Below are 23,353 nucleotides of genomic sequence, written 5' to 3' on the forward strand. Positions count from 1 at the left end.
TGGCCGCTGAGCCTGTGTGTCCGGAGCCTGTGCTCCGCAACGGGAGAGGCCACAACAGTGAGAGGCCCGCGTACAGCAAAAAAACAAACAAAAAAAACACAGGGACCTGACACTGTCAGTTGAAGAAGACAGTGACTATGGAAAAGTTGGAGAGGATTTGTCTTGTGGCTTTTTCTGCACAAACTGCAAAATAACCAAATGAGGCTTGTGGACCCCTATGAATAGGAACAGGAGGCAGGAAGCTGACCTGAGTATTTTTGTTTTATTCAATCGAATAAACATTTTATTTATATAAAAGACAAACAATGCATAGAATGAAAATAAGTGCTTGACATAGTTGATATAAAACGAGTATACAGCATTCACATTCCTATTTTAATAAATGAGTACTGGTGAAGTGTTCCATAAAAGAATAAAACTTTCCCTTTATGTAGAGTAGTGAAAAAAGTCAGTATTTTTAGGAACTACAGAATGATATTCCTTGGTCTTTTTCTTGAATAAGGGAAACAAACATAAAACAAGCCACAGTATCATCTGACACTACATTCCAGTTTATGCTGATGACCACCCAGAAGTGATAAAGCTCTTTTGACTCTTGGAAGATCCCATAATGGACTAGTATTCTAGAAATTCACCACTAGAGGTCAATGAGCAACAGCTATTGGGACGGCCTCACCAGCCCTAAAGTGCAGGGGATTTCTGGGCACTTCCGCAGCATTGCGGGTCAAACTACCTTAAGTCTCTCAGCCCACCCCACCGAGCAGGGTTCCTAAAAGTTCCACCTAATCCCAAACTTCAGCATATCTGCTAAAACCCCAATGAGATGAGACCTTCCAAAACCCAAGTAGAGCTGGTCACTGCCAGTCCCTCTCCAATAATCCTATTTGGCTGAATATAAGCTTCAAAAACATTTTTAAAAAATTGTTATTTGCAGCATTAACACTTGTTTGTGGATTAACGAGTTTCCTATGGAGTAGTAAAGCACATTCTTTGTTCTTGTCCATGTGGACACAGATTTCCTAACTGTACGTGGGACTCCTGTGTCCCACATTCAAATTCTGCAAAGTTGGGAAGGCAGGTGTGACTGAGACCAGTAACAATGACAACAGTTTCTTGGAGTAAAGAGCACCCTCTGAAAGCAGAGGGGGAAGCTCTTAAAATACAAGCAAAATAGATTTGGGTTAACAGGGAACACCCAGAGGAGGTCCCCGTTAGTCCAAAAGAAGGCCAGCTTCAAATCTTAACCCCAGGAAGGGAATCAAAATCATACTCTATAGCCAGAAAAGGGGTGCGTGGACGCACATTTCTCACAGGGGCCCTTGGTTGGAAGCAGGTTTAATTCCCAGACTGGGGTGGGGGTGGGTGGAAAACACAAACGTTCATGGCGGAAGTGAGCAGCTTTCTAAGAGTGTCCACACCTGCGTCTGTGAATGATGTGGACCAGAGAGAACTGGAAACCATTTGCTCTCTAGTCTTACTTGAGGATCCAAATTTTTTTTTTTTTTGCAAAATCTCCAAGTATTTAAAAAGTGCCTCGATTTTGTTAAACACCGTGCTGGCCAAGCAAGACACACGTTCAGAGTGCCTGAGGAGACTCCTGATGTGGCAGTGCTGTGCTGCTCAAATACTTCCCCTTGGCCAAAATGTGCTCGAGTCCCCTGAAGCCCAGAGCATAGAACCTACTAGTGTTGCATAGAAAGCTGGAGACTGAAACCAAGAGTGATAAAAAAACTGAACATAAAGAACCTGGAAGGGAGACCTATTCCCTTTTAGGAAACAGGGAACAGTAACATAGGTATGGGGGGGGAATTTTTAAAAAAATAACAATTTCTCATTAGTAGAACGTGTGGCAATTTCACGGGTGGGGAAATGTGTCCTGATTTTTCTGTAGCCTGTGAAGGTAAAACATGGGGCTTAAAACATTTAAGCAATTAGAAATGGAGCAAAGTTTCTGAACTAGCTGAGGAAGGAGGTTCACAAACCAGAGGTGGGTCGTGAAGCTCCGGTGACAAGTCCAGGAGAGATGATGGCACACGGGGACCCCAGGGTCTGGTCCCCAAACAGTGACTCCAATCAGCTCCATGGCCAGAACAGGCCCCAGTACAGGGAATTATTACTTTGCAAAAGCAAGTGCAACTTGGCCACAGCAGGCTCTGAGACCTGGAGTCTCTCTCTGAAGGCAAAGACCGCACCCCCCCCGCACCCCCCCAACCCCTGTGTGCTCAGAGGCCCAGCACACGAGTGACTGCCAAGTGCTGAGGCTGCCCCAGAGCCCTTCCTTCTGTGCTCAGTGCCAAGCTCGCCCATCCAACCCATTTCTTGGGCATATTTGATCTTTTTCCTCACCTCTTTCTAGAGTATGGCCGTATAGATAGATATAAACATATATAGATATATATATAAAACATAGCTATTCCATATTTATATACAGGCATTAATAAAGTGCACGTTATTGGCTATTGTAAAAATCAATCTCATTTCCTGAGGAAGTGCTAACACAGCTTATCCTATGACAAAGTCAAAGACATAGGACGCTTCCTGTCACCCCCTCCCCAGCTCGGGGGGGAGGGAGCGGCCCCGGGGTTCCAGGAAGCATCGTTCAGGGGCAGCTTCCTGCTGCCTCTGTTCTTTGGCCACAGGGGCAGGCACACTCGGCCAGCCGCTGGAAGAGCTATTTGGTAGTGTTCAGGGAGCCGTCTTCGGGAATCTTCTCCTCTGAACTGCTCCTGCCCGAGAGTCTGTCCAGATGCTCCAGCTCACTGAAGCGCTCGGCCACACACTGTGCCGTGAGCCGGGCCTCGGGGTCGTGGTCCCAGCACTCGGCCAGCGTCTCACACACCATCTGGATGCCCTGCAGGGGGAGAGGGTCCACAGGCCTCTGAGAGGGGATGGCGGCTCCTGGAGGCAAGGCAGCCCCTGCCTTGTCTCTGCCGCCATCGCTCTGTCCCTGCCTGCAGGCCAGTCCCCAGCACCATCTAACTGCAGCTGCAGGCGGCCAGCGTTCCGGGGCCATCTGATCATAGGAAGTGGGGAAATGAAGACACAGCACAAGGCCCCCCAGTAGGCTCCTGGGGCACAGCAGCATCCCCAATCCTGAAAATTCCCGTGAAGTGGGCTTCTAATGCCATTTCACACCTTTCTGTTTGGTGGGGAGGGGCATAGCTTTAGGCTTTACTGTTGAGGGCAGTTTTAGGTTCATAGCAAAATCAAGTGGAAATTACAGAGTTTCCATATACGCCCTCCACCCTCGCGGACAACCTCCCCCACCATCAACACCTTGCATCTGTGTGTGCATTTGTTAAAATCGGTGAACCAACACTGACACGTCACTATCAACCAAAGTCAACCAGAACACGGTTCACAGTAATGTACAGGACGTGGATTCTGGCAGATGTGTCCATCATCACAGTATCCACAGAAGGCCACTGCCCTAAACAGCCTCTGTGCTCCACCTGTCACCCCTCCTTCCTCCCCCCTCAGCCCCTGACCACCACTGATCTGCTTATTGTCTTAATGGTTTTGCCTTCTCCAGAGAGTCTTAAGAGCTGGAATCATGTACACATTCCTATGTAAACAGGACTGAATATCTGAGTGAAGTCCAGGCATTGGTCTGGTTGCATTTTCTGGGTTCAAGTCCCATCTTCCAGCAGCTGCTGGGGAGACCCTCTGCTAGGCCCCTCCTCTCCTGCATCAGGCTGGGCCCTGTCTGTCTTTGTAGGTCCTGCAGGCTGTTTCAGAGAGTTCAACCTAACCCCATAAAGGCCCCATTCAAAAGGCCCATCCAGAAAATGCTGCCCACAATGTGTGACAAGGGTCTTCTTTCATGGCTTTAATTTTTATTTTGCATTGCAAATATTTTTGTTATTTCAAGTCATTTTTTGGAAATAAAGCAGGCACGGATTAACTAGATAGCCCAATAGGTGGAAACAGACTGTGCTCTTGCCAATCAGAGGCCCAACCCTATCACTGGTGTCCCCTCACACGAGTGGCCAGGTGGAATGGATCAATCCCAACTCTGCCCTGAGAATGGCACTCTCCTGTCTGCAGTCTAACCAGCAACTTTCCCCACACACCTAGGAACCTGACCCTCCCTTCCCGCCCTGTGAGTGAGTTCATGATGTTGAATTGTGTAATTCACCTAATTGGTGGTATTGATTGATGGTCCTGTTAAGAGTGGAGTGTTATTGTTGGTACACAAGTAACATTTATTTTATTCTGGCACTGTAATTACAGGCAGTAAATTAAATTAAATATTAAGCATTAACTTGAAATAAATAGGGCAACAAATCTCATTAAGAGAAAAAATGTATTATGCAAATTCTTTCCAGAATTTTATCATCATGAATAATGGCTTCATTAGAAGAACTGTACAGCAGAGGAGGCAACAAGAGTTTGAAAGAAACAATACTAGTGCCTTCTGATTTCAGAGTTAACACAAAATAGTCTTGCATTTTCAAAGCCAAAGAGGCTTTCCTGAAACCCAGGGAGAAGCCCTAGGCCACGTCCTGGTCCACGCTCTCCCCCCGCTTTATCAGGGTCTGTCCGCTGAAGTGGCTCTTGGCGAGGGCTGGCACACACCAGGCTTCCTGCTCCATCTGTCTCCTTGATTGCACCTGACTTACCTGCCTTGCCCTTAGGAAACCTATGACTTAGCCCCAGCCTTCCCTGGGTAAGGGAATTCAGCCAAAGGCGGCCATAAATGGTTTACGTCAATGGAAAGGACAGTCTTGTCGGTGAGCTATGGGCACAAGGCCCCTCTCCCTCATTCACGGCTCTTCCCTGCTGTGACTGGCAGTCCCCAGCTCTCACAACCTATGCCTCCTTCTTTTCCTCTGATTGGGGGCATTTTGATGAGGGGAATTTGGATAGGTCTCCCTGTATGTCAGAACCACTGCCCTGCTATGGATGGATGGCCTTACCTACCATTGCTTAAAAAGAAAAAAAAAAAGAAGCCATTAGGAAGTTCTGGAAAGACAGATTTCCTATTTGTTCCCTTGCCCTTTGCTCTTCTGTGCTTTCCTTTATCCCAGCCTCCTTCTCGACACACCTGCCGCAGCCTGAGCGCACAGCAGCCCCTTGCGGGCCAGCTGGCTGCCAAACACCCCTTCTTTCTCACTAAGTATTTCCTGCCAGAGCTGAAGATTCCCAGAAGAAAACAGTTGGAACCCAGAAGGGAACAAAACATAAACTCCCTATAAGAGGTGAGTGGCACAGGCTGCAAACAAAATATTTTAACTCAGAAGCAAGACGGCTTGGACAATATGACAAATGCCCGTCAAATGATTCTGTGTGAGCCCTCTCTGAATGGTGGGTAGAACGTGCAATAACAAGGTCATCCCACTTTACTGAAACTTCTTTATAAAGAAAAGTGAACAGGGTCATGGAAAACGAAGGGACCTGCCTCAGATTGATGCCCAATAGCCAGGAATTCTCTCCTACCTAAGATATTACTCCGGATGAACTTTACTTGCCGTTCGCAACAGTCTCTCCTTACCTGGTGGTTGAGCCAGGAGCTTGGGATTTCGGGTCGTCCTCGATCTCTCAACACGTTGTCCTTCATGCTTTCGACACAGGGATGCTCCCGCACCTTGGAACCGAATGGAGGCTCATAATCCTTCACTTCTGTTGGAGAGAGCAGGCAAACACAGGGCCCTTGAGAAGGGTGTGCACAGCTAAGACACTGAGTGTGATGCACCTGTGATTACGCTAGGGGCAATTTTTAATTCTTGTGGGTTCAAATATAAGGAGGGGTTGTGGAAGGAGCTTGAGAAGTATTCAACACATGACTGTTGAGTGCCCACGATGTCCTAACAGCTGGGGACAGAGCAGAGAACAAGACCAACAAGGTCAGGGGATTCAGGTTTTAATGCAGACATCTCAATGGGGCAATCCTGGTTCTTGGGAGGTAGAAAAATCTTACATATTACAATGGTTTGTGGCCCTACAAAGGTCCACAGTACATAAATAGATTTAATATGTGGTATTAAATTTCTTGGGGAGATTCAGCCATAAAAAAAAGAAATGAAATTCTGATAGATGCTACAATACAGCTTATGCTTAGTGAAATAAGCCAGACACGAAAGGACAAATATTGTATGATTCCCCTTATATGAGGTACCTGGGACAGGCTAATTCACAGAGACAGAGAGCAGAATAGTGGTTGCCAGGGGATGGGGGTAGAAGAGGTAGAGAGATATTGTTTAATAGGTACAGGGTTTCAGTTGGGGAGGATGAAAAAGTTCTGGAAATGGATAATGGTGATAATTACACAACACTGTGAATGTACTTAATGCTATCGAACTGTACCACTTAAGTTGTGAATTGTAACCACTTAAAAATGGCTAAACTGGTGAACTTTATATCATGTATAATTTTCCCACAGGGAGAAAAATCATGGGGAGTAGTGATTAAGAAAAAAATGTCTACAAAGGCTCCTTGCAATAGTAATAATGAAAAAGAGGTTCAGAAATGCTGTTTTAGATGACAGAGGAGAGCAACTGATAACACCAACAAACAAAATTTAGAAAGGTAACTTTCCTTCAGTGATACTTGCTAAAAAGAAAATAAAGAAGGATGATGTAAACACTTCATTAGGACTTCAGGTTTCAACTAAGGACAAAATCTTTTCTTTTTTTAAGGGAAATTCAGGTTGCTGATTTTCTTCTAATTTTTCTTATTGAAGTATAGTTAGTTGACTTACCATGTTATATCAGTTTCAGGTATACAACATAGTAACTCAATATTTTTATGGATTATATTCCATGTAAAGTTATTATAAAAAACTGGCTATATTTCCTGTGCTGTACATTACATCCTTGTAATTTATCTATTTTATACCTAGTAGTTTGTACCTCTTAATCTCCCTCACCCCTAACCCTTTTGGCAAGAAACCATAGTTTGTTCTCTGTATCTGTGAGTCTGTTTGTTTTGCTTGTTTTATTTTGTAGATCCCACATGTAAGTGAAATCAAGCAGTATTTGTCTTTGTCTGTCTGACCTATTTTACTAAGCATAATACCCTCCAGGACCATCCAGGTTGTTGCAAGTGGCAAAATGTCGTTCTTTTTTATGGCTAATATTCCATTTTGTGTGTTGTGTGTACACACGTATACATTTTACTTTTGTATGTAGTATGAGAAAGTGTTCTAATTTCATTCTTTCACATTTAACTGTCCAGTTTTCTCAGTACCGCTTATTGAAGGGACTGTCTTTTCCCCATTGTATATTCTTGCCTTCTTTGTTGTAGATTAATTGACCAAAAGTGTGTGGGTTTATTTCTGGGCTCACTATTCTGTTCCACTGAGCTGTGTTATATGTCTGTTTTTGTGCCAGTACCATACTGTTTTGATTACTGCTGCTTTGTAGTATAATCTGAAGTCAGGGAGTGTGATCCCTCCAATTTTGTTCTTTTTTCTCAAGATTGCTTTGGCTATTCAGGGTCTGCTGTGGTTCCATACACATGTTAGGATTATTTGTTCTAGTTCTGTGAAAAATGTCATGGGTATTTTGATAGGGATTGCTTTAAACCTGTAGATTACTTTAAAGAGTATGGACATTTTAACAATATTAATTCTTTTATTCCATGAATATGGGATATCTATTTATCTGTATCATCTTCAATTTCCTTCTTCAATGTCTTATAGTATTTAGAGTACAGGTCTTTTACCTCCTTGGTTAAATTTATCCCTAGGTATTTTAATCTTTTTGATTTGATTATAAATGGGATTGTTTTCTTAACTTCTCTTTCTGATAGTTCATCATTAGTGTACAGAAATGCAACAGATTTCTGCATATTAATTTGTATCCTGCAACTTAACTGAATTCATTTATTACTCCCAATAGTTTTTTGATGGTGTCTTTAGGGTTTTCTACATATGGTTTCATGTCATCTGCAAACAGTGACAGTTTTACTTCTTCCCTTCTAATTTGGATGCCTTTTTATATCTTTTTCTTGTTTGACTGCTCTGCCTAAGACTTCCAATAATATGTTAAATAGAAGTGACAACCGTGGGCATACTTGTCTTGTTCCTAATCTTAGACAAAAACCTTTCAGCTGTTCACCATTAAGTATAATGTTATTTAGCTGTGGCTTTATCATAATGGTCTTTATTAAGTTGAAGTGTGTTTTCTCTATACCATCTTGTTGAGAGTTTTTATCATGAATGGATGTTGAATTTTGTCAAATGCTTTTTCTACATCGATTGAGATGATCATATGACTATTCTTTCATTTTGTTAATGTACTGTAAAACATTGATTGATTGGCAGATACTGAACATCCATAACCCCTGGAATAAATCCCACATGATCACGATGTATGAGACTTTTTATGTACTATTGAATTCAGTTTGCTGATATTTTGTTGAAGATCTATGTTCATCAGGGATAACGGCCTGTAATTTTCTTTTTTTTTTTATAATGCCTTTGTCTGGTTTTTGTGTCAGGGTAATGGTGACCTCTTAGAATTTGTAAATTGTAAATCTGACCTCGTAGTTTAGAAGTGTTCCCTCCACTTCAATTTTTTTGCAAGAATTTTTGAAATAAAGGCATTAACTCTTCTTTATATGTTTGGTAGAATTCACCTGTGAAGGCATCCAGCCCTGGACATCCAGCCCTGTTTGCTGGGAATTTTTTAATTACAAATTCAATTTCACTTATAGTGATTGGTCTCTTCAAATTTTCTGTTTCTTCTTGATTTAATCTTGGTAGATTGTATGTTTCTAGAAATTTGTCCATTTATTCCATGTAGTCCAATTTGTTGGCATAACTGTTAATAGTATTATCTTATGATTTTTTTCTATCTCTGTGATATCAGTTGTTACTTCTCCACCTTAATATCTTATTTTGTTTATTTGGGTCCTCTCTCTTCTCTTCTTGGTGAACCTGGCTAAAGGTTTATCCATTTTGCTTCTCTTTTCAAAAAGCCAGTTCTTGGTTTCATTAATCTTTTCTATTGTTTTCTTGATCTCTATTTTGTTTCCTCTCTGATCTTTATTATTTCCTTCCTTCTGCTGACTTTGGGCTTTGTTTGTTCTTTTTCTAACTCTTTTAGGTAGAAAGTTAGGTTGTTTGAGATTTTTGTTTCTTGAAGGAGGCCTGTATCACTATAAACTTTCCTCTTAGAACTGCTTTTGCTATGTCCCACAGATTTTTGAAAAGTTGTGTTTTTATTTTCATTTGTATCAAGGTATTTTTATTACTATTGCTTTGAATTCTTTATATCCGGTAAATTATTTATCTGTGTTTCAGTAGGGGTTTATCTTGTTTCTTCATTTGAAATAGAGTCCTCTGTCTTCTCACTTTGACTAGTTCTGTTTGTCTCTCTTAAATTAAGTGAAAAAGTTATCTATCCTGATCTTGAAGGCATATCCTTGTGTGCATCCTTATGCAGTCTGCACGCCCTTTGTGGCTTCGGTGGGAGAGCTGGATCTGAAGTGAGCACGGACCGTGTCTTTTCCTGGGGTGCTGCCTCTGCTCTGGGGCAGGGAGCAAGCAAATCTGTCTGTGTGCTCTTCAAGAGTGGGGTCTTGGTTTCTTACAGTCCTCTGGTAAGCCCCACTGGTTTTCCAACCAGCCGAGGGGGCTCAACTTCCAGTGCCAGACCCCAGGGCTGGGGTGCTTAATATGGGGCTCGAACCTCCTGCTTCCCAGGGAGGATCCTGGAGCTTGTGATACTCCCTCGTCTTCTGGGTCATGCAGTAGGGGTGTGGGTCTGGACAAGATCACTTTTCCTTGCCTCCTACCTGACTTTGAGTGGTTCTTTCTTTATAGCCTTTGTTATAGGAGAGCTGATCTGCTAATCTTCAGGTCATTCTCAAGAGAGATCTGCTTTATATGTAGTGGTAGTTTTGACATGTTCATGGGGGGAAGTTAGCTCAGGGTCTTCCTACTCTGCCATCTTGATCCTCCTTCATGTTCTAGGGTCAGTATCTTTATAGAAGCTTCCTTGAATATCCCCAGAGCGATTCTTTATTAGATGTCTGGGGCAGAGCTCTATTTTAGGGTGTACAGCCACTGCTCATCTGTCTCACTCGACCAGATGGTGAGCGTCTGCAGGCAGGTTCAGAGTCCCTTTCTCATGCTTGTATTCCTGGCACCCATGGCAGGGCCTCCCATACAACAGGCTCTCAATAAATGCTTTGTTGAGTGAATGAATGAATTAATCTTAGATCCTGTCCAAAGTGGCCAATGCATAAACTCTGAATATTAGAACATCTATTAATTTAAGTGGGTGGGACAATACCCATGTCAGTGCATCACAGGACAATTTAGAAAATAAAATCACTCCAGTGCTGAAACATGCCTGAGCCAAAAGGGAAGAGTGGGCTGGATTCGCCATTTTCCTCCAAAATAAATAGGACCTTTGGCCTTTACTTCGAAATAACCCTGTTTAATGAGTGAAACTTTCAATAATTTGCCCATCCAGGCTGAGAATTGAAGAAGCATTTAAGGCGAAATGACATTTTGAAAAGAGATGGCTTGTTCTTGTTTATTTGATTTTCCCCCTTTCCCAGAACCTTACTTGCGTATTTATCTTTTTCTGCCTCACCCAACTAGAAGAGCTGGCAGGGTATTTTCCTTTTCCTTAGTTGGGATGAAGCCCTCCCCTCCTCCACCACTTTGAGACAAGCACAAACCATCCTTCTGTGTTTCTGCATTTGCCTTCAAGTGCCCATAGCACTTAATCTGTACTGCTCTTGGGGTGAGATCTGAACTTCGATTTGCATGGTATTTATACACCTTATTTCTTTCTTCTAGTCCCTTATCTTTTACCGGACTGTAAACTCCTAAGGCCTAAGGCAGAGGCTGAGTTTTGTGTCTGCTGAAATTGTGCCTTATACACAGTAGGCTTTCAATAAATATGAGCTGGCTTGAATTCAAGCAAGAGATAAGTTCCCAGTAAGGGTTTACTCTGACCTAAATCTTCTTTTCTATAAAATGAATGGGCTGAACTAGATGACCTCCATGTCCCCCTCCAGAGCTATCCTATAATTCAATCTAATCAAATAATGATGCTCTCTTAGTGCCATGCCCTGAGGTTTGTATAATATAATATAATATAATATAATATAATATAATATAATATAATATAATATAATATAATATAATGTAATATAATATAATATAATATAATATAATGTAATATAATGTAATATGATTTGCATATGACATAAACTGCTCCTTAGACAATGTATCAGTCCACTGACTCTCCATTTCCAACTCTTTTGGCTGCCATGGCAGATGTGGTTGGCAGCCTGCCTAGACCCCCTTTACCAAGCCAAGAACACCACAGCCCCGAGGTGCTGCAAACGCTGAGTTGTAAGGGCTCACAATTTCTCCCTTCTATGGAGAATTACCCTTGGTTGATGGGAGCTTCCTGGCCTGGAGGGCAGTCTGTAGCCAATGACAAATTAACATGGGAGTTTTTTTTTTTTAAATTGGTATAATTGCTTTACAATGTTGTGTTAGTTTCTACTGTACAACAAAGTGAATCAGCTATACATATACATATACCCCCTCTTTTTTGGATTTTCTTCCCATTTAGGTCACCACAGAGCACTGAGTAGACTTCCCTGTGCTATACAGCAGGTTCTCATTAGTTATCTATTTTATACATAGTAGTGGATATATGTCAATCCCAATCTCCCAAATCATCCCCCCCACTTCCCCCTTGGTATCCATATATTTGTTCTCTACATCTGTGTCTCTATTTCTGCTTTGTAAATAAGATCGTATAGACCAATTTGTTCAGATTCCACATATATGCGTTAATATACGGTATTTGTTTTTCTCTTTCTGACTTACTTCACTCTGTATGACAGTTTCTAGATCCATCCACGTCTCTACAAATGACCCAATTTTACTCTTTTTTATGGCTGAGTAGTATTCCATTGCATATAGGTACCACATCTTCTTTATCTATTCCTCTGTTGATGGACATGTAGGTTGCTTCCATGTCCTGACTGTTGTAAATAGTGCTGCAATGAATATTGGGGTGCATGTGTCCTTTTGAATTATGGTTTTCTCTGGGTATATGCCCGGTAATGGTATTGCTGGGTCAACACGGGAGTTCTAACAGTCTGTCTTGCCCCTAGAGGAGATGACTACTGTGCAATTCATGCTCCAGAGCTCCCCCTGGGATAAGGCTGATGGTGGTGCAGATGGAGAAAAATGAGACTGTTGCATTTTTCTTTTTGTGCCTTTGATCAAATAATGTGAAGAACTGCAAAGAAAGCAAGTCAAAAGGTGAGTGGGGTTAGTTCAGAGAGTGCCATCTTTTAAAATAAATACCATCTTTTAAAAATTTCAGAAATGCCTCTAAGAAAAAAAGCAAACAGCTTAGAGAGTAAGATCGAGTTTAGCACTTTAAAAAAAAAGTGCTAACGGTATGCATCATAAGTAGGGGTATTATTCGTTGTGTTTACCCCAGACCCATCATAAACTAGAGATGAGGACTTGGAAAAGAGACATCAACTCTTTGTGCCTCAGTTTCTGTATCCACAAAACAAGAGAAAGCGCAAGTGCTGACCATCATTAACACAGTCCTCCCTCGGTACTCGTGGGGCGTTGGTTCCAGGACCAGAAGCAGATACCAACATCTGCAGATGCACAAGCCCCACATTTGCCCCTCTGTATATGCGAGCTTTGCATCCACGATTCAAGCAACCGTGGACTGTAAACACAGTACAAGATCCGTGAGTGGCTGGATCCGCGGATGCCGAACCGTGGATGCCGGCCGAGGGCACGCTTACTACCCTAGGACGCTGGCCACAGCGCTCAGCACTCACCCTGTGCACCCACGCTGGCTCAAGTCCAAGAGGGTCAGGCGGGCGACTGGGGTCCACCCTCCCAACGTGCCCCAAGGGCAGCCCTCAATCAGCAGCAGATGGGGGTTGGAAGATAAACCGGGCTTCCTTGAGCCGGGGGTGTGATGCTGAGGTGCACGTGGGCTCTGTGCACTGCCAGGGTCCCCAGTGGGATCATGCTCTGGTTGTCCCCATGGTGACCTGCCTGCTAGCACAGGGCTCATCAGCTCCCTCCCCTTCCTGACTGACTGCCTGTTCCTTCTCTCCGTGGCTTTTCCTGCCCTCTTTTTCCTACAGAATGTCAGCTCAGGCTCCTGTTCCAGGGCCCGAGGCACCCAACCCAAGGCAGATACCCCGCTCACCACGGCAGGACCACCTGCTGGGACCAGGCTCCCTCTCGCGCCTCAGCTGCCTGCCTCCCTGTAGGCGCAATGGGGACCTTGGGATTTCCTTGAGGGCTTCACACAGCCTCTGTTCTAAGAAAGTTTTAGATCTCTCTGCTCTGCTTCCCACCCCCATCCCATCCTCCCCACCGCAGTCCTTTCACTGAGGGCCACCGCCCCATCCTGGCCCCACAGCATCTCTTTGTCTGGCTGGAGGCTCTCAGGAGAAAGTCGGCAGTCTCCGGCTCTGGAGCTCAGAGGGGACCCAGGCAGCGGAGATGCTCACTCCCTGAAAGTCAGCATCTGGTCTGCAGCTGCTGTTTTGATCGTGGTTCCAACTTCATAGAGCCGTGAAGTTGTTGGCAGTTTTTCCCTGAGCACAACCCTGACTTTTATATCTGCCTTCCTTCCAAATTATCCTGCCTGGAAATGCAGGAAGATGAAGGCTGCGATCCCAGGCGCTCTTCACTCCTCTCCCACCCCTCTTTTTTTTCTTCCCTCCTTTCCTTTTGATTCTTTTGCATGTTTTGTCTGCCTCACAGGCTGCAGCAAGCTGGGGTTGTGTTTCTCCTCTTGTGAAAATACTTGCTCAGCTGGCTGCTGTGTGTCAGCTGCTATTCAAAGGCCGACATGGCCAGGGATTTGGAAGTCAGCCAGCCTGGGGGCCCGGTTGGCTCGGGTGACGTGAATATTGTGCCTGCTGTGCTCCCAGAGGGGGCCCTGAAGGAGCCACCTTCCTCCGCTTCCCACACACCACACACGGTGCAAACACTTGCATGGACACCAGACAAGCCGAAAGCCAGGACAGAGACTTCTTTGTAGAAGAGAACAACTCTCCTGATTTGTCCTGGAGGAATGGTGAGTTCATGGCTTTCCTCCTTCTTTATAAAACAGTAACACACTGGCCACCTCCTTCCATTTGTTCCCTCCTCAAGCAACTCTGAAAAACCTGTTTTCTTGGTTTCTCTTTTCTATACTTTCAGATGACCCAAGTGCCTGAAGTAACAACCCCTGTTATTAGCTATCCTCTAACTCTATTTTGTTTTTCTTTCTGCAATCATCACACCCCCAGCCCTTAAGTTATGATTTTATATCTATTCATGCAGTACTTGTCTTTCTAGCATAGTAGCTCTTCATTAGACACCCAGTCCCTTGAGGACAGGGTCTCTTTTTTTTTCCACTGCTGCATCCTTCGCATTTTCTTTTAATTTTTATTTTAAATTAGACTATAGTTGATTTACAATTTGTGTTAGTTGCAGGCATACAGCAAAGTGATTCAGTTATACATATACATATATCTATTCTTTTTCAGATTCTTTTCCTTTACAGGTTATTACAGGATACTAAGCAGAGTTCCCTGTGCTTAGTATTTTTTTTTCCTTTGAGGTCATACTGTACATTTCTCAGGTATTATTATTTTTTTTAATTAATTAATTTATTTTTGGCTGCATTGGGTCTTTGTTGCTGCACATGGGCTTTCTCTCTAGTTGCAGCAAGCAGGGGCTACACTTTGTTGCGGTGCACAGCCTTCTCATTGCTGTGGCTTCTCTTGTTGCGGAGCATGGGCTCTAGGTGTGTGGGCTTCAGTAGTTGTGGCACGCGAGCTCAGTAGTTGTGGCTCGCAGGCTCTAGAGCACAGGCTCAGTAGTTGTGGCGCATGGGCTTAGTTGCTCTGCAGCATGTAGGATCTTCCCGGACCAGGGCTTGAACCCGTGTCTCCTGCATTGGCAGATTCTTAACCATTGAGCCACCAGCAGGTCCTTGTTGATTATCTATTTAAAATATAGTAGTGTGTATATGTCAATCCCAAACTCCCGATTTATCACCCCTTGCCGGCCAACCTTGCTCCTTTGGTAACTATAAGTGTGTTTTCTAAGTCTGTTTCTGTTTTGTAAATAAGTTCATTTGTATCATTTTTTTTTTTAGAATCCACATATAAGCAATATCATATGATATTTGTCTTTCTCTGTCTTACTTCATTTACTATGATAAGCTCCAGGTCCACCCATGTTGCTGCAAATGGCATTATTTCATTCTTTTTAATGGCTGAGTAATATTCCATTGTATATACATACCACATCTTCTTTACCCAGTCATCTGTTGATGGACATTTAGGTTACTTCTGTGTCTTGACTATTATAAACAGCGCTACAATGAACACTGGGGTACACATATCCTTTTGACCCATGGTTTTCTCTGGATATATGCCCAGGAGTGGGATTGCTGGATCATATGATAGCTCTATTTTTAGTTTTGTAAGGAACCTCCATACTGGTCTCCATAGTGGCTGCACCAATTTACATTCCCACCAGCAGTGCAAGAGGGTTCCCTTTTCTCCACACCCTCTCCAACATTTATTGTTTGTAGACTTTTTGGTGATGGCCATTCTGACTGGTGTGAAGTGATATCTCATTGTAGTTTTGATTTGCATTTCTCTAATGATTCGTAATGCTGAATATCTTTTCATGTGCCTCTTCACCATCTGTATGTCTTCTTTGGAGAAATGTCTATTTAGGATCTTTTGCCCATTTTTTGATTGGGTTTTTTTTTGTGTGTGATATTGAGCTGCATGAGCTGCTTGTATATTTTGGAGATTACTCCCTTGTCGGTCGCATCGTTTGCAAATATTTTCTCCCATTCTGTGGGTTGTCTTTTCATTTTGTTTATGTTTTCCTCTGCTGTGCGAAAGCTTTTGAGTTTAATTAGATCCCATTTGTTTATCTTTGTTTTTATTTCCATTACTCTAGGAGACGGATCAAAAAAGATATTGCTGCAATTTATGTCAGAGACTGTTCTTCCTATGTTTTCCTCTAAGAGTTTTATAGTGTACAGTCTTACCTTTAGGTTTTTAATCCATTTTGAGTTTATTTTTGGTGTTAAAGAATGTTCTAATTTCATTCTTTTTTTTTTTTTTTTTTTTTTTTGCGCAGTACGCGGGCCTCTCACTGTTGTGGCCTCTCCCGTTGCAGAGCACAGGCTCCAGACGCGCAGGCTCAGAGGCCATGGCTCACGGGCCTAGTCACTCCACGGCATGTGGGATCTTCCCGGACCAGGGCACGAACCCGTGTCCCCTGCATCGGCAGGCGGACTCTCAACCACTGTGCCACCAGGGAAGCCCTAATTTCATTCTTTTACATGTAGTGTTCCAGTTTACCCAGCACCACTTATTGAAGAGACTCGCTTTTCTCCATTGTATAGTCTTGCCTCGTTTGTTGTACATTAATTGACCACAGGTGCGTGGTTTCATTTCTGGGCTTTCTATCCTGTTCCATTGACCTATATTTCTGGTTTTGTGCTAGTACCATACTGTTTTGATGACTGTAGCTTTATAGTATAGTCTGAAGTCAGGGAGCCTGATTCCTCTGGCTCTGTTTTGCTTTTCCAAGATTGCTTTGGCTATTCAGGGCCTTTTGTGTCTCCATACAAATTTTAAGATTTTTTGTTCCAGTTCTGTGAAAAATGCCATTGGTAATTTGATAGGGACTGCATTGAATCTGTAGATTGCCTTGGGTAGTACAGTCATTTTGACAATATTGATTCTTCCAATCCAAGAACACGGTATATCTTTCCATCTGTATGTGTCATCTTTGATTTATTTCATCACCATCTTATAGTTTCTTGAGTACAGGTCTTTTGCCTCCTTAGGTAAGTTTATTCCTAGGTATTTTATTATTTTTGATGCGATGGTAAATGGGATTGTTTCCTTAATTTCTCTTTCTGATCTTTTGTTGTTAGTGTATGCAACAGATTTCTGTGTATTAATTTTGTATCCTGCAACTTTACCAAATACATTGATGAGCTCTAGTAGTCTTTTGGTAACATCTTTAGGATTTTCTGTGTATAGTATGTTATTTGCAAACAGTGATAGTTTTCCTTCTTTTCTAATGTGAATTCTTTTTATTTCTTTTTCAGCTCTGATTGCCATGGCTAGAACTTCCAAACTATGGTGAATAAAAGTGGTGAGTGGACATCCTTGTCTTTTTCCTCATCTTAACAGTGAAAAGCTGAAAGCATTTCCTCAGAGCATGGTATTAGCTGTAGGTTTGTCATATACGGCCTTTAATTATGTTGACGTGTGTTTCCTCTATGCCCACCTTCTGGAGAGTTTTCATCATAAATTGGTGTTGAATTTTGTCAAAAACTTTTCTACATCTACTGAGATGATCATATGGTTTTTATTCTTTAAATTATTATTGTGGTGTACCATACTGATTGATTTGCAGATACTGAAAAATCCTTGCATCCCTGAGATAAATCCCACTTGACTGTGGTGTATGAAAATTCTTTTTCAGGTAGATTGCTTATCTTCACTTCACTTAGTTGTTCTCCTGGGGTATCTCGTTCCTTCATCTGGGACATATTCATCTGCCATCTCTTTGTGTAACTTTCTGTGATTGTGGTTTCTGTTCCACAGGCTGCAGGGTTTTATTTCTTCTTGCTTCTGCTGTCTGCCCCCTGGTGGATAAGGCTGGCTCAATGGGCTTGTGCCAGTTTCCTGGTGGGAGGGACTGGTACCTGCCCACTGGTGGCTGGAGCTGGTTCTCGTCCCTCCTGTGGGCAGGGCTGTGTCAAGGGGTGTGTTTAGCAGGAAGCTATGGGCTCAGGAAGATTTTAGACAGCTTTTCTGCTGATGGGTGGGGCTGTGTCCCCACCCTGTTGTTTGTTTGTCCTGAGGCGTCCCAGCATTGGAGCCTACAGGCTGTTGGGTGGGGCCAGGTCTTGGTGAGAAAATGGTGGCCTCCAGGAGGGCTCACGCCAATGAGTACTCACCAGAACTACCGCCACCAGTGTCTTTGTCCCCGCAGTGAGCCAGAGCCACACCCTACCTGCACAGGAGACCCTCTAATAAACAGCAGGTAGGTCTGGCCCAGGCTCTTAAGACGTCACTTCTTTTTCCCCTGGGTCCTGGTGTGCACGAAACCTTGTGTGCACCCTCCAAGACTGGAGTTTCTGTTTTCCCCAGTCCTGTGGAATTCCTGCAATCAAACCCCACTGGCCTTCAGAGCATATGCTCTGGGGGCTCCTGATGCCAGACCCCCAGGCTGGGGAGCCTGACGTGGTGCTCAGAACTTTCACTCGTGTGGGAGAACTTCTGCCATATAGTTATTTTCTAGTTTGTGTGTTGCCCACCCGATGGGTATGGGATTTGATTTTATCACGATTGCATCCCTCCTACCATCTTGTTGTGGCTTCTTCTTTGCCTTTGGATGTAGTATATCTTTTTTGATAGCTTCCAGCATTTTTTTATCGATAGTTGTTCAGCAGTTAGTTGTGATTTTGGTGTTTTTGTGAGGGGGATGAGCTCACATCCTTCTACTCTGCCATGTCCTGAGAGTCTCTGTACCCTGAGCACTTTGAGTAATGCCTTCCATGCAGTAGGTACTCAATAAATATTGGTTTAGTGAATGAAAGAATGAATAGATATATCTTCAGAGAAATAAGGATAAGGAAGTTATCTCAGACTCTAAGGCACTGAGGCTGTAACACACTACAGCATTTAATAGCTTTGGGATTCTTTTAACAGAGGCTCACCCAGAGATGAGACGAAAGTCAAGTCAACCACTGGAAATGTTCAGAAGTGAGGCCATCACTGAATGTTCCCCAAGTGTGTCACTGTCCTGCCAGATGCTTCCAGAAAGGCTTCAAGTCAAAGGTCACAATACACAGAGTAGCACTGACTACCCAGTTCTGTAAAAATAATAATGGTAGTTCTAGCTGCCATGGGCTATACATGCTCTCCATTGGTCAGGCCAACACTGTACTAGGAAGGTTAGGGCCTGTGGGCCAAAGCCAGACAACAGGGCTCTGATGCTTGTCTCCACAACTTTCCCACCTCCTAAAACCTCAGTTTTCCCATCTGTAAAATGGGGCTAGTAACAGCACACCCTTCAAAGAGTCCTTGGTAGATGGAATGAGTTGTTCCATGAAGCAATTGCTTATGTAATGGTAGTTATTGTTTCTCCGTGGCCTTCTTCATCTGGACCAAACCTACTTCTACCAGAAAGTCTTTCCCTTTTGACGACTCTCTTCAATTATGACAACCCATCTCTTGAGCTCCTAGGTGGAATCTTGTGGTAAGGGAGCTGGACCAGCTGGCTTCCAAAGAGTGCTATTACCACCTCTGCATTTTCTCACCTGAGAAGAGTGCGGCTTCTCCAGTGTTGTGTTGTCTCTTGTTCGTGTTTCCTCTGTACTTCTTGCACAGAGAGGACACTTCTGAGCCTCACTGTTCCTTTGAGAGCTGACCTAACCCTCCTTGCCTGACCCTACTGTCGAACTCCCTTTAGCCAATCTGGGCACTCAGTTCCTTGTCCCCTGCCTCGCCTGTAAAAAAGTCTCCTTCGGTGTTCTAGGCCCAGTAAATAGTACGAGACAAAGCCTAGCACTAAGACCTGTGATAAACGCAGAGAGAAGCAGGCGAGGCCTGCTGGGCATCCACGCCAAGAGTTTGGGCTCAGCCCTGAGAACAGAACAGAGTCACTCGAGTCAGTAAAGCTGGGATTTCACCTTCTCCTGCAAGACCATCCTTTGATGCCTAGTCTCCTGCTTCATTCAGTTAGATGTCCTGCTGCTCAGAATAAATGGGAGAGAATATCAGTGGATCTATATTGTGAAATAAAATATCAATCTATAACTCATCACACTGAGGTAAGCATTTTCCACATTTCCTTCTCTGAAATGACACTGTCCATGAAAAATAGTAATTACATATGCTGTATTTTCAAGTCACAGAAAGAAGTTTAAGCTTCAGGAAAGCCCTTTTATATCCTGCCCTCTCTCTGTATAAATTAAGGCGTAATATCAACTAGAGGAATATTGTCTCTTTTATGTGTAAGGTAAGAAATGTGTCTGAATGTGCAAAGTTTTTAAAAGTAAAGGAGAAAAAAAAAGTCTGTTTCATCAGTAGACAGCAAGCTTCTTCATGGAAATACTTGTCCTTCCATCTGTGTTTCTACAACAGGTTAGAGGGAACACACCCTAACTTCCCTTAGAAGGTACTAACTTTAATGTACCCTCTAAGGGGCTCTTTAAATATAAAAGAAAAGTCTCTGTAATTAAGACTAGGCTGAAAATCTGCCTTCACGGTTTTTGAAGCACAGACACAAAAAAACAGAAAAAAAAAAAAAAAAAAAACAGTACTTTTAAAAGAAGGCAAAAGAAAGGGTTTAATACATGAGTTCACGCACTTAATCAAGTGAAGGGCTGTCTGCTGGACAAAAGTGAGGATAGAGAAAGAACTTTGATTTTTGCAGCCTGAGCGGAGATGGGAGGAACAGTACTGTGGGCTTAAGATCAAACAAAATGAAAACCGGGATGGCCTCTTTCCGGTTCCCTAAAGCTGACTGTTCTTATCCTAAAGGTTATGAAAGGTTTTTTGAGGCTTGCTAAACAAATGGGACCCTGTTCCTTCCTTGGGAAAACTTATTTATACTGTATCCGTTTTTAGACCGTGTAAAAGCTGGTGAACTCGGTTCTTCCCCATTAGCCTGAATTCTTCCACACTCAGCAAATATCAACAGGAAAGGGCGTCAGTCATTGATAACCGAGGAAGCAGGGAGCTCACATCAGGCCTTAAGAAGCTGGCGGCACTGCCAGAGGGGAAGACAGGGACACAGTCTCCAGCTCACGTTTATAGAATGACGGGCTTGAAAGGATAAGAGAGATACCAAAAACGAGGTAAATTTATTCTGAGACGATGACAACAGCATCATCGTCTCTTCTGACACAACTCACACTGGTCTAGTCTAAGGATTCATTTTCGAGCTGTCAAAGCTTTCAAGTAGAAAATGATTCTCAGTGGCTAAAACTTGATTAAACAAATTTCACTGTGCAAGAAAAAACTGTTACTTTTGGAAGTGCTATGGGGGAAGACATCTCAGGCAGGAAACCAGAAAATAACAGGGTCAACCAGACAGGAAGTGCCATCCCCATGCAGGGACCCAGGGAAACAGGTGATGGGACAGCAAGGCTCCCAGCAGGACCCATCCTAGAGAGTCAGCTAAGAAAGTTCTCAAAAGGAGGAATTATCAGAGCAGGAAATGGTGCCAACCAGATCCACCTGGAGCAAAATGCTAGGTAGTTTGGCCCAGTGACCAAAGCTGTTATGATCTAAGCGACAAAATAAATATTGATAATATTAAATACCCATGAAATAAGATAAATATCCACAACTTCATACTCATATAAATACATAGTAAAACGAATAAATAAAAGAGGCTGGTGAGAGAAAGGACAGATATTTCGTAAGCAGAATATCTATGAATAAATGTAGAAGGGATAAGAAAAACAGAAAATCACCATTAGGCAAACATTACAGTAATAACTGTAGCTGGCAAGAACTACTGATGGACCCTAGAATTAGCAGGTAAAATAATGGTAAAAAACAGGTCTAGTCTCCTTACTAAACAGGTGTTGAGTAGAAACAGGTCAAAGTGCCTTCCCACAAGATTTGTATAAATTACAAGTGGAAAAGGTAGTATCTTTACAGGGAGAAATGGGGAGACACCTTCAGCACATGATGAGATTGGACAGCACAGTGGCATCTCCACCCGCATGTGACACCCTGAGTAGGGCTCAACATCATTTCTGTGGTATTCTTGCCTAAAAATGCACAACCTCAATCTAATCATGAGAAAACATTAGAGAAACCCAAAGTGAGAGACAGTCTATAAAATACCTGGTCTGAATTCTTCCCAAGTGTCAAGGTCACGAAAGAAACAGACTGGGCAACCATCACACATCAAAGGAGACTGGGGTGGCCTGGACGCTAAGGTAACATGGAATCCTGGAGTGGATCCTGTGCCCCATTACTAGGGGCTTGGAAATACAAGTTAGTCCTATAGATTAATTAAAGACATGGTACCAATGTCAATGTCCAATCTTTTGCAGCTGTGCTTGGTTTAGGTAAGGTGTTAGCACAAGGGGAAGCTGGGTGAAGAGCATATGGGAACTCCCTGTGCTACTCACGCAGTGATTCTGTGTGTCTAACATTATTACAAAACAAAGGGTTAAAATTGGTGTTAGCTTGGCTTGACTTAGCATCTAGCCAGGACCACGTTGGGATACATCAATTTTCTAAGGTGAGACCTAAGACCCTGACGGAAACCACTGAGAGAAGGGTCAGAAAAGAATAAAGTGATGTAGACATTAGCCAATCCCATCTCCAAGAAGATCAGGGGACAATGCTCTCTAAAACGATGACATCCCCCTGTACCCCTGAAGAATACTGCATTCCTCAATAACCTCTCTTCATTAGATTTTTCAAAACCTAAACAAATATGTCAAACCATTTTGCTTGTTTTGTTCAACAAAGGAAAGTTATGTCCATAAAAGTAAATTTTGAGTCAAATCCAGTTCCTGTACCATATAATTCTGAAAAACCTTAAAATACAAAAAGAAACTAAAGTCAGATACTTTTCTGAATCATGGTACCCATTTGATAAGAAATAATTCTTATATTACTAGTGTTCATCTCTTGCCAGATATGTAAATATCTGTGGCGCGATGCGTCAAGAGAAAAGTAATTATAAACTTCAGGAAAGGAGATAAAATGCTTTATGCTCCAAACCTGGCTTTCAGCTATAAAACCTAGGCTTTTTAGCACCATTCCGGATCATTCTGGAATAGCTGTGTCCTACCAGATCTCAATGAGCGCTCTGTATCCCTGGAACCATGTTGAAGCAAAGAGCACAACATCGCGCTCGAAGGCGCGTGAGGCACCACTGCACCGCAAAGGTGTCCATGCCTACCTCCCACTGCGCTGCAGCGAGACGTCATCTCCCAGAGCACCAGGGCCATGGAGTAGACATCTGTCTGCTTGAAGGACTCGACATTCTCCAGATTCATCCTGGACTCTAGGACCTCTGGAGCCATGTATCTCGCCGTTCCCACCTAAAGCAGAAAAAGACATTGAGGTCCATCGCTGAATTGCAGCTGCGTACCGTACCTATTTTCAAAATATAGCTGATGTTTGTCCCTACACGGGTAGTGGACCTTTAAAAAGCACAATGCTTTTTAAAGTAACGAGACCTGCACAGAAATGTACAGCTTATGTAATTATTTTTTTGAATAAATGAATAAATAAATGAATTAAAAAAAATTTTTTTAATGAATATAAAGAAAAAAATGCCACAACAAGGAAATACCAAACCCCAGAGCTGCTTTGT

General features: G+C 43.0%; 1 protein-coding gene across 2 annotated transcripts in view; it reads right to left on the reverse strand.

Annotated features, from left to right (window-relative positions):
• Positions 1-242: 242 nt before the first annotated feature.
• The window catches only part of TGFBR2 (transforming growth factor beta receptor 2), a 112,675-nt gene continuing 89,564 nt past the window's right edge, over positions 243-23,353 (reverse strand). For both annotated transcript variants that reach the window (XM_060162481.1, XM_060162480.1), the window contains exons 5-7: positions 22,937-23,078; positions 5,495-5,622; positions 243-2,851 (exon numbers count right to left, since the gene is read on the reverse strand). In XM_060162481.1, the coding sequence (XP_060018464.1) occupies positions 2,672-2,851; positions 5,495-5,622; positions 22,937-23,078 (450 nt within the window). In that variant the 3' untranslated portion in view covers positions 243-2,671. The remainder of the gene's footprint in view (positions 2,852-5,494; positions 5,623-22,936; positions 23,079-23,353) is intronic.

This window comes from Lagenorhynchus albirostris, chromosome 10 (genome assembly GCF_949774975.1).
Source record: "Lagenorhynchus albirostris chromosome 10, mLagAlb1.1, whole genome shotgun sequence".
Lineage (NCBI taxonomy): Eukaryota > Metazoa > Chordata > Mammalia > Artiodactyla > Delphinidae > Lagenorhynchus > Lagenorhynchus albirostris.